This window comes from Entelurus aequoreus, linkage group LG22 (genome assembly GCF_033978785.1).
Source record: "Entelurus aequoreus isolate RoL-2023_Sb linkage group LG22, RoL_Eaeq_v1.1, whole genome shotgun sequence".
Taxonomy (NCBI): Eukaryota; Metazoa; Chordata; class Actinopteri; order Syngnathiformes; family Syngnathidae; genus Entelurus; species Entelurus aequoreus.
Window position 1 is genome coordinate 42,841,972 of NC_084752.1, and position 11,652 is coordinate 42,853,623.

Genomic DNA, 11,652 nt, shown 5'->3' on the forward strand with positions numbered 1-11,652 from the left:
ACAGCCTCTCTGCTGGTGGACTGCAGTCATGACAGCCTCTCTGCTGGTGGACTGCAGTCATGACAGCCGCTCTGCTGGTGGACTGCAGTCATGACAGCCTCTCTGCTGGTGGACTGCAGTCATGACAGCCTCTCTGCTGGTGGACTGCAGTCATGACAGCCTCTCTGCTGGTTAACTGCAGTCATGACAGCTCCCTCTGCTGGTGGACTGCAGTAATGACAGTGCCCTCTGCTGGTGGACTGCAGTCATGAGAGCTCCCTCTGCTGGTGGACTGCAGTCATGACAACTTCCTCTTCTGGTGGACTACAGTCATCACAGCTCCCTCTGCTGGTGGACTACAGTCATGACAGCTCCCTTTACTAGTGGACTGCAGTCATGACAGCTCCCTCTTCTGGTGGACTGCAGTCATGACAGCTCTCTCTGCTGGTGGACTACAGTCATGACAGCCTCTCTGCTGGTGGACTGCAGTCATGACAGCTCCCTCTGCTGGTGGACTGCAGTCATGACAGCCGCTCTGCTGGTGGACTGCAGTCATGACAGCCTCTCTGCTGGTGGACTGCAGTCATGACAGCCTCTCTGCTGGTGGACTGCAGTCATGACAGCCTCTCTGCTGGTGGACAGCAGTCATGACAGCTCCCTCTGCTGGTGGACTGCAGTCATGACAGCTCCCTCTGCTGGTGGACTGCAGTCATGACAGCCTCTCTGCTGGTGGACTGCAGTCATGACAGCCTCTCTGCTGGTGGACAGCAGTCATGTCAACTCCCTTTGCTGGTGGACTACAGTCATTAACCTATCTGCTGGTGGATTACAGTCATGACAGCTCCCTCTGCTGGTGGACTGCAGTCATGACAGCTCCATCTGCTGGTGGACTGCAGTCATGACAATCATATTCTTCTGGGTCTTTTGGCAAATTAATTGGAACGAGTCGCCGATGTCCGAGTTGGAGGCTCCTGATCCAACAGCAATCTTTTAGCTCCAGTTCCTCTGCAGGCCTACATCCTAGCCCACACGGAGATGCCCACCACGCTGGAGGCGGCCGAGGCGGCCATTAGGAAACAGGAGGACTTCATGACTGCCATGGACGCCAACGAGGACAAGATCAGCAGTGTGGTGGAAAGCGGCAGGCGGCTGGCCAGCCACGGGAACATCAATAGTGAGCGGATCCTGGAGCGAGTCACCTGGGTGGACGACAGGTGAGCTTGCTTGATGTTTCTTCCAAGCAGTCAGTCTCGGTCCAAGGCCATAATTGTGCCTCAACTGCTTTCTTCAGGCATAAGAAGAATATGGAGGCTGCGGTGGAGCTTCTGATCCAACTGAAGGACAACCGAGATGTGCAGAAGTTCCTGCAGGACTGCCAGGAGGTCAGGTTGCAATGTGTGCTGTAGTACCATGTGCTTCCTCTGGGTGTGATAGTGAGAGCACTGTGTCACCTGTGCTTGCTCAAAGTACAGGTCAGGGATTTAAACATTTGTGCAGCTGCAGTAGTCCTTTCAATTCAATTCAATTCAATTCAATTCAATTCAATTCAATTCAAAGGGGCTTTATTGACATGGGAAACATTCGTTTACATTGACAAAGCCAGCATTAGAACTCAATCAAAACAATTAAAATGTATCAAACTTACTTGACTCTCATCTTTCCTCACATTACCACTTCCTGCCACAAGAGGCATTGGTGAGTCCAATGGCAGGAGGCCAAACAGCAAAGTTAGCGGATGGAAGGAAATGTAAATGTTTATTTATATAATGCTCAATTATACCTAAAATTATATGGTGTGTATTTGTATTTATATAACACTTAATTGTACCTAAAATTATATGGTGTGTATTTGTATTTACATAACACTTAATTGTGACTAAAATTATATGGTGTGTATTTATATTTATACAACACTTAATTATACCTAAAATTATATGGTGTGTATTTATATTTATACAACACTTAATCATACCTTAAATTATATGGTGTGTATTTATATTTATACAACACTTAATCATACCTTAAATTATATGGTGTGTATTTTAATTTGTATAACACTTAATTATACCTAAAATTATATGGTGTGTATTTTTATTTATGTAACACCTAATTATACCTAAAGTGTGTATTTAATTATATCTAAAATATATGGTGTGTATTTATATTTATACAACACTTGATTACACCTAAAATTATATTGTGTGTATTTATATAACACTTAATTATATTTAAAGTGTGTATTTATATAACACTTAATTATACCTAAAATTATACGGTGTATTTATATTTATATAACACTTAATTATACTTAAAATTATACGGTGTACTTATATTTATATAACACTTAATTATACCTAAAGTGTGTATTTATATTTATATAACACTTAATTATCCCTAAAATTATACGGTGTACTTATATTTATATAACACTTAATTATTCCTAAAATGATACGGTGTATTTATATTTATATAACAATTATACCTAAAATTATATGATGCATATTTATATAACACTTAATTATACTTAAAGTGTGTATTTATATAACACTTAATTATACCTAAAGTGTGTATTTATCTTTATATAACACTTAATTATACCTAACATTATATGGTGTGTATTTATATTTATATAACACTTAATTATTTCTAAAATTATACTGTGTGTATTTATATTTATACAACACTTAAATGTACCTAAAATGATATAGTGTGTGTTTATATTTATACAACACTTAATTATACCTAAAATTATGTAGTGTGTATTTATATTTATACAACACTTAAATGTACCTAAAATGATATAGTCTGTATTTATATGTATATAACACTTAATTATACCTCAAATTAGAGATGTCCGATAATGGCTTTTTTACCGATAATCCGATATTGACCAACTCTTAATTACCGATACCAATAACAACCGATACCGATATATACAGTCGTGGATTTAACACATTATTATGCCTAATGTTGTTGTGATGCCCCGCTGGATGCATTAAACAATGTAACAAGGTTTTCCAAAATAAATCAACTCAAGTTATGGAAAAAAATGCCAATATTTATTATTGAAGTCACAAAGTGCATCATTTTTTTTAACATGCCTCAAAACAATAACAGTGCAATACTTTTTCATAATATGGTCACTACTAGTTTCTCTTGTTATATTCTTATTTTATTGTTATATTTTTATTCTCATTGTTGCTTTTTATTTTTATTCTTATTGTAATAGTTTTCTATTCTGTTTCCATTTATACCCCCATTATTTACTTTTTACTTTTTAAATTCGATCTCAATTCTGTACACTGCTGCTGGAATTGTAATTTTATTGAGGGAACTCTCCTGAAGTAATCAATAAAGTAGTATCTATCTATCTATCTATCTATCTATCTATCTATCTATCCAAACAGCAGCTTGGAATTTGGGACATGCTCTCCCTGAGAGAGACTATGAGAGGTTGAGGTGGACGGGGTTGAGGTGGGGGGGTAGAGGTTAGCGGGGGGTTTATACTGTAGCGTCCCGGAAGAGTTAGTGCTGCAAGGGATTCTGGGTATTTGTTCTGTTGTGTTTATGTTGTGTTACGGTGCGGATGTTCTCCCGAAATGTGTTTGTCATTCTTGTTTGGTGTGGGTTCACAGTGTGGCGCATATTTGTAACAATGTTAGAGTTGTTTATACAGTGTGACCTGTATGGCTGTTGACCAAGTATGCCTTGCATCAATTCGTAATGAGTAAAGCCGGTAGATATTATGTGACTGGGATGACATGCATGTAAAGGAAGTGCCTTAAGGTTTATTGTGTCTCTGTACCTCTCCCTACGTCCGTGTACACAGCGGCGTTTAAAAACGTCATACATTTTACTTTTAAAAACCGATACCGATAATAACGAAACCGATACCGATAATTTCCAATATTACATTTGAAAGCATTTATCAGCCGATAATGTCGGCAGCCCGATATTATCGGACATCCCTACCTAAAATTATATAGTGTGTATTTATATTTATATAGCACTTAATTATACCTAAAATGATACCCACAGACCTTTACATTATACATCACACACACACACACACACACACGCGCACGCGCACACACACACACACACACACACACACACACACACACACACACACACACACACACACACACACACACACACACACACACACACACACACACACACACACACACACACACACACACACACACACACACACAGATGGCTGCCATGCAAGGCACTAACCAGTAGCCATCAGGAGCAAGGGTGAAGTGTCTTGCTCAAGGACACAACGGCCGTGACTACGATGGCGGAAGCTGCAATCGAACCTGGAACCCTCAAGCCGCTCTACCATCTGTGCCACGCCCCCAAGAGTTGATTGCTAACATGTGTTTTTCTGGGCTAGCTGACTTTGTGGATCAATGAGAAGATGCTGACGGCTCAGGACATGACCTACGACGAGGCTCGGAACCTGCACAGCAAATGGCTGAAGCACCAGGCCTTCATGGCTGAACTGCAGTCCAACAGAAAATGGCTGGACAAGATCCAGAAGGTACTGGTTCCAGTAACACTGATAATGTTCCATTTCTTTCTGTTCTTCAACTTGAACCCCTGCATCAGGACGCCACGCTGCTGGTCTCAGAGAAGTTGGAGACAGAGAGGGTGGTGACGGAGCAGCTGGCCCTGCTACACAGGATGTGGGCCGAGCTTGAGTCCAGCACCCAGACCAAAGCTCAGTGTCTGTTCGACGCCAACAAGGCGGAGCTTTTCACCCAAAGCTGCTCCGACCTGGACCAGTGGCTGGTCGGGCTGGAGGGTCAGATCCAGTCTGATGACTTTGGAAAAGACTTGACGTCCGTCAACATCCTGTTAAAGAAACAACAGGTAGCACTACTAAGCACCACTACTTACACGTACATGCACAGTGCTCCACCTGTGCTGTGTGACGGCAGATGCTGGAGAAGCAGGTGGAGGTGCGTCAGCGGGAGGTGGTGGAGCTGCACACGATCGGTCAGGAGGTGACGGACACTGACCATGTGGATGGGCGGCGGCAGCAGGTGAAGAAGAGGTTCCAGGAACTGCTGGAGCCACTCTGCCGCCGAAAGAACTTCTTGGTGGCGTCCAGAGAAGTTCATCAGTTCAACCGTGATGTGGAGGACGAGATTGTAGGCAGCTGCTGACCTACGTGGGATCTTAAGGTGACCATGACCCATGGATCTTCATCGTATCTCTTTGTTACTCAGCTTTGGGTCAAAGAGAGGCTGCCCCTCGCCACCTCCAGGGAACACGGACACAACCTCCAGACCGTTCAGCTGCTAATGAAGAAGAACCAGGTGAAGATTTGGGTCATGTGATCACCTGTGTGGTCCAACAACATCTTTGTCCTCCGCAGACACTCCAGAAGGAGATCCAAGGCCACCATCCTCGCATTGATGACATCCTGGAGCGCAGTCGCAGCCTCCTCAAAGACGGAGACTCTGAGGCCGACGTCACTCTACAACGAGTGGCCGACTTGCGGCTTCTGTGGGGGCAGCTGACAGAGGAGGCAGAACAGCGCCGCAACAGGCTGGAGAAGACGCACAAAGCCCAGCAGTACTACTTCGACGCGGCCGAGGCCGAGGCGTGGATGAGCGAGCAAGAGCTGTACATGATGTCGGAGGAGAAGGCCAAGGTGGGTGGAGTCACTCATCGCTGAGTGGGCCGGTTCCCTCGTCGTGCGTGACGTTTGAGGGTGTGGTTCTTTTCAGGACGAGCAGAGTGCCGTCAGTATGCTGAAGAAACACCAGATCGTGGAACAGGCGGTGGAGGACTACGCCGAGACCGTGCACATGCTCTCCAAGACGAGTCGGGGACTTGTAGCCGCTGCACACCCAGACAGGTTAGCAACAGCTTGTTTGCGTATGAGCGCCATCGCCATGGTAACCGTTTTCTGTGTTTGTGCGTATGCACGCCAGCGAGCGCATCAGCCTGCGTCAGTCTCAGGTGGACAAGTTGTACGCTAGCCTGAAGGATCTGTCCGAGGAGAGGCAGGCCAAACTGGACGAGAGGCTCCGCCTCTTCCATCTCAACCGGGAAGTTGATGACGTGGAACAATGGATCGCCGAGAGGGAGGTAGTGGCAGGATCTCACGAACTTGGACAGGACTATGAACACGTCATGGTACGCTAACAGCGCCAAGTCTACTAATACGGCTAGTGAAGGTTGAATGGAAGTCCAATGTAACCTCGGTCCAGAATGTGCAGATTGTATTCCTGCAACCATCCAAATGGTTTCCTCAGTCCTGACCCCAAATGTCTTTTTCTACATTTGTTGATCCAGAGATCTTTGAAGCAGGTTTTGGTTGGAATCCATCACTATGTTGGGAGTAAGGCTGCAGCTAACGATTATTTTTCTTTCGATTAATCTATAGATTTTTTTCCGATTAATCGGTTAATTATAAATTATTTTTTTGATTAATCTATAGATTATTTTTCCTTTTACCGATTATTTTTTTATTTAAAATGAAGATGAAAAAATAAATGTAGGCTAGTTTTTTCAAAAGGCATGGCTTTTATTTACAATAAAAAAGAAGTATGGCCACTCAGTCAACATTGACAACAACATGACAAATTATTCTGTAACAATGTAAACATTTAAAACTTTTAACATTTAACAAAATTAAAAGTAGCTTATTTTCTTTTTAATGTGCAAATATAAAAGTAAACATCCAGTGCAAATCTTAATATTCTGCAATAGTATAAGCATTTCAAAAGTAAAAGTATTGCTTATTTTGCTTTAAAATGTGCAAAAATAAAGATAAACATCCAATACAAAAAAGTGCCAATCTAAATATTCTGGAGCACTGTAAACATTAAGTATTGCTTTTAAAATGTGCAAAATAAACATCCAGTCCAACACAGTACACAATAACCAATTCTACTCATTCCAGTGAGTGACTAACAGTTGTAATGAAGAAAGGTTAGCATGTCTACATGCTCTGGTTCTTTTCTTGTTTACAATATTCCCAGCAGCTGAAAATAGGCGCTCAGAAGGGGTCGATGTGGCTGGAACTGAGAGGTAATTAGCCTTCACCTCAAGCCAGGACTGCGAGTGAGCTGAGCTGCAGTTTAAGTTTCTAGAAGGTCAACGGGCTCATAGTGATGTTACTAGTAGTTGACTGGGAGGTGTTTATTATCATTTGGGGAGAGTCCGCTGCCTGATGCTCACCTGCTAAACACCTATCTGCTCCACGCTGAAGCGCTCACTACATGCGCTCTGAATACGCACTGCTGATTGGCTGCTAACGCTCTGTGTGTACCAATCAGATGGTTGTGTGGGTGGGACAATGCTGTGTGTGTACCAATCAGATGGTTGTGTGGGTGGGACAATGCTGCGTGTGTACCAATCAGATGGTTGTGTGGGTGGGACAATGCTGCGTGTGTACCAATCAGATGGTTGTGTGGGTGGGACAATGCTGTGTGTGTACCAATCAGATGGTTGTGTGGGTGGGACAATGCTGCGTGTGTACCAATCAGATGGTTGTGTGGGTGGGACAATGCTGCGTGTGTACCAATCAGATGGTTGTGTGGGTGGGACAATGCTGCGTGTGTACCAATCAGATGGTTGTGTGGGTGGGACAATGCTGTGTGTGTACCAATCAGATGGTTGTGTGGGTGGGACAATGCTGCGTGTGTACCAATCAGATGGTCGTGTGGGTGGGACAATGCTGCGTGTGTACCAATCAGATGGTTGTGTGGGTGGGACAATGCTGTGTGTGTACCAATCAGATGGTTGTGTGGGTGGGACAATGCTGCGTGTGTACCAATCAGATGGTTGTGTGGGTGGGACAATGCTGCGTGTGTACCAATCAGATGGTTGTGTGGGTGGGACAATGCTGCGTGCTGAGACAGAGGCAGAAAGAGCAAAGCAGCTTGTTAAGACTTTAGCTTAGAAACTCGCTCGGTACACCCCCGTAACGAACCGAAAGCCCCGTACTGCAACGGTTCAATACAAAACACGTACCGTTACACCCCTAGCAGATACAAATGACACATTCATATTTTTGTGTAATGATGACAACGTATGCTCACGCGGACGATTGACTAGTTGATGGTTGATGGTTTTCTTTTCAAATGTTCGTTCATAGCCGTTGTGCTGCTATGATAGGCCATTTCCGCTCGACACAGTGTGCATACAACAACATTATTAGGCCGTGTATTGAAATACTCCCACACTTTTGACGGCTTTTGGCGTGCGTTTTCCCCCTCGCTCGCACCGTCTGCTTTGCGCTCCGCCATGACGTAGTGTGACGTAAATATGCGACGCGTCGACGCACAAAAACGGCGTCGACGTATTTACGTAACCGATTACGTCGACTATGTCGCCGCATCGTTGCAGCTTTAGTTGTGAGCTTCCGTTGGCAGAGTTTTGATCAAGATGGCATCCATTCAACCTTCAGAAACATCTTTCTTACATGTGTGAGTCCTGCGCTCCACCTCACTTGTCCTGTGGGACTCGCTTCAGATGTTACAGGAACGTTTCAGGGAGTTTGCGCGGGATACAGGAAACATCGGACAGGAGCGCATGGATGCCGTTAATCGGCAGACTGACGAGCTGATCAACTGCGGCCACGGAGACGCCGCCACCGTGGCCGAGTGGAAGGACGGGCTAAACGAGGCCTGGGCGGACCTGCTGGAGCTCATCGACACCCGGACGCAGATCCTGTCCGCCTCCTTCGAGCTGCACAAGTTTTACCACGATGCCAAGGAGATACTGGCTCGCGTTGCGGACAAACGGCAGAAGCTTCCCAACGAAGTGGGCCGAGACCAGAACACGGTGGACCTGTTGCAGAGGGCGCACATCACCTTTGAGCGCGACATCCACGCACTGGGGATGCAGGTGGGTGTGACGGTAGGAGGTGACGTGGCGTACACTGACCTTTGACTATTGACAGGTAAGGCAGCTGCAGGAGGATGCGACCCGCCTTCAGTCCGCCTACGCCGGAGACAAAGCAGACGACATCCAGCGGCGGGAGAGCGAGGTCCTGTCCGCCTGGAATGACCTGCTGGATGCCAGCGACCGACGCAGACTCCTCCTCCTGGACACCGGCGATAAGTTCCGCTTCTTCAACATGGTCCGAGACCTTATGATGTGGATGGACCATGTGGTCTGGCTCATCCAGGCCCAGGAGCAACCTCGGGACGTGTCGTCCGTGGAGCTGCTGATGAACCAGCATCAGGGCGTCAAGGCTGAGGTAGACGCCCGCAACGACACCTTGAGCGCGTGCGTGGAGCTGGGCAAGGCGCTGCTCGCCAACAAACACAAAGCGTCACAGGAAGTCAGCCCCCTCGCTCAGCACGCCACCAAAATAAAAGTCTGCAAATGACTCACAGTTATTCTATCTGTGGGCAGATTAAAGAGAAGCTTCTGCAGTTGACGGACAAGAGGAAAGATATGATCGACAAGTGGGAGGATCGATGGGAGTGGCTACGACTCGGTAAGGGGAAATATGACTTTCTGTGTCATATTAACACAATAATGAACTTTGTGCAGTCCTGGAGGTGCACCAGTTCTCGCGGGATGCGGGTGTGGCGGAAGCTTGGCTTCTGGGTCAGGAGCCCTACCTGTCCAGTAAGGAGGTGGGTCAGAACGTGGACGAGGTGGAGAAGCTCATCAAACGCCACGAGGCCTTCGAGAAGTCAGCCGCCACCTGGGAGGAACGCTTCTCTGCGTTGGAGCGCCTAACCACGGTGAGCAACGGGGGCGGGAAGTGTTAGCGCCAGATGGTGGTGTGATAAGGTGTCGCCTCTTCCAGATGGAACTGTTGGAGGTGAGGAGGCAGCAGGAGCAGGAGGAGGCGGAGAGGAAGATGCGACGGCCATCTTTAGAGACGCCTGCCGTCCAGCCGCAAGAGCAGAGGTGGAGGAACAGCGCCGTGACAGGAAGTGCAACACATGAGCACGTTAACCTTTCTTTGTTTGCTTCAACAGCGTCAACCACAATGGCATTTCGTCTGAACAGGACTCCCTTCAGGTCAGCCATGCCACGATTGATGTACTCACATTTTACAGGAAGTGACTTGATCTCCTTTCCTGGTAATCAGAATGGTGTGCCTGACGTGCTGATGAACGGGCTGGCAGACAGCAGCTCAAAGGAACCGAGTCCCGCCCCCTCGCCAGAGAGCGGCAGGACGAAGAAGAAAAGCAGCGTGGCGTCCACAATGGTGTCCTCGCAGTTGGAGGGCCTTCTGCATCGCAAACACCAGTGGGAGGGGCCAAACAAGAAGGCGTCCAACAGGTTACCATAATTTCTCTGGGCTCCTCCCTCCCGTGTGCCACTCACCCGTCTGCTCCGTGTTTGGCAGGTCGTGGCACCACGTGCTCTGTGTCATCAGCAAACAGGAAATGGGCTTCTACAAGGACAGCAAGGCGGCGGCGCAGGGCGTGGCCTATCACAGCGAGCCGCCTGTCAGCCTGAATGAGGCCACCTGCGAGGTGGCGTCCGACTACAAGAAGAAGAAACATGTCTTCAAACTGCGGTAACGTCAGTGGGCACACAGCACCTTCCAAACAGGAAGTTGAGGGTGGCGCTTTTTTTCCCCCCCCCCAGAGTCACCGACGGCAACGAATTTCTGTTCCAAGCCAAAGATGAAGTGAGTTTATATTCTTTACCTGGTCAGAAGCATCCGGTTGCCATGGAGATGCCAACTCTTGACCACCATGTTGGACTTTGCAGGAGGAGATGAGCGCCTGGATCCACGCCGTCATCAACGCCAGTGCCGGCCTCAACGCCAGTTCCGCCAACGGGCTGAGCGGCGACCTCGCCGTGACGCCGGCTGACGAAGCACATGACGTGAGGAAGGAGAAGGACAAAGAGAAACGCTTTAATCTGTTTGGCAAGAAGAAGCAGTGAGCACGAGGCCACCTTGCTGTCAAACAGGAAGTGACATACCTGACAACAAATACCTTTTCTTGTTAGCTCACATATTCAAAGGTGTACTTTGACTTTGACTATTTGTCAAGTGACGCGTCGTTGATAATAAACTGGACCGACATTTGTTTATGTTCCCACTGTCAACACCGACTAGCATAGCATGCTAAGCTAACTAGCATGTCGCCTGAAACATTTGGTTAGGAGCACTGACGATAACTCTTATCTTACTCAATTGAAACTTGCTTGCTTGTTGTTAAGTCTTCACACTGAAATATGCTCGCAGTTTGATACATAATCATATCTCCATCTTTAGGAATGAACAAGCTCCATATTTAAATGTATCCTTCAACTGCTGACAAATCATTAAAAACACTAAACTGCACTTTGCATGTTTGATTTCTTCCACCTTCCGAGCAAATACTAAAGTCACGGTTTGTAAGGCAACAAGAATGAGGCTAATGCTTGCAGAGGGATGCTAAAGTTTGTCTTACCTGGCATCAATGAAAATAACAATAATAACCAAGCAAACGCGGCTATTGTTGATATAAAATAAAAATGTACAAGTTTGTATTTTTTTCTTTCAGGTATAAGACTTCATCTCCCATCATGCATTGCCCTCTGATCGCGCCAGCGGCTCAGGAGGCGGAAATTAGTGCAAATAAGCAATCCTTCAATGTAAAAGAGTTACAACCCAAAACATTGTTCTTGTTGACACTTGCATCAAATATAAAGATGGCATCAAAACACTATTGTGTTGAATAAAAC

At 46.3% G+C, this 11,652-nt stretch overlaps 1 protein-coding gene across 2 annotated transcripts in view; it reads left to right on the forward strand.

The window, feature by feature from the left end:
• The window catches only part of LOC133639766 (spectrin beta chain, non-erythrocytic 1-like), a 60,123-nt gene extending 48,854 nt beyond the window's left edge, over positions 1-11,269 (forward strand). For both annotated transcript variants that reach the window (XM_062033361.1, XM_062033360.1), the window contains 19 exons: positions 991-1,193; positions 1,271-1,361; positions 4,382-4,528; positions 4,597-4,860; positions 4,929-5,141; positions 5,220-5,309; positions 5,369-5,647; positions 5,724-5,854; positions 5,931-6,135; positions 8,479-8,853; positions 8,909-9,292; positions 9,367-9,451; positions 9,508-9,704; positions 9,770-9,873; positions 9,945-9,987; positions 10,058-10,251; positions 10,319-10,492; positions 10,564-10,606; positions 10,690-11,269. In XM_062033361.1, the coding sequence (XP_061889345.1) occupies positions 991-1,193; positions 1,271-1,361; positions 4,382-4,528; positions 4,597-4,860; positions 4,929-5,141; positions 5,220-5,309; positions 5,369-5,647; positions 5,724-5,854; positions 5,931-6,135; positions 8,479-8,853; positions 8,909-9,292; positions 9,367-9,451; positions 9,508-9,704; positions 9,770-9,873; positions 9,945-9,987; positions 10,058-10,251; positions 10,319-10,492; positions 10,564-10,606; positions 10,690-10,866 (3,399 nt within the window). In that variant the 3' untranslated portion in view covers positions 10,867-11,269. The remainder of the gene's footprint in view (positions 1-990; positions 1,194-1,270; positions 1,362-4,381; positions 4,529-4,596; positions 4,861-4,928; positions 5,142-5,219; positions 5,310-5,368; positions 5,648-5,723; positions 5,855-5,930; positions 6,136-8,478; positions 8,854-8,908; positions 9,293-9,366; positions 9,452-9,507; positions 9,705-9,769; positions 9,874-9,944; positions 9,988-10,057; positions 10,252-10,318; positions 10,493-10,563; positions 10,607-10,689) is intronic.
• Positions 11,270-11,652: the final 383 nt, after the last annotated feature.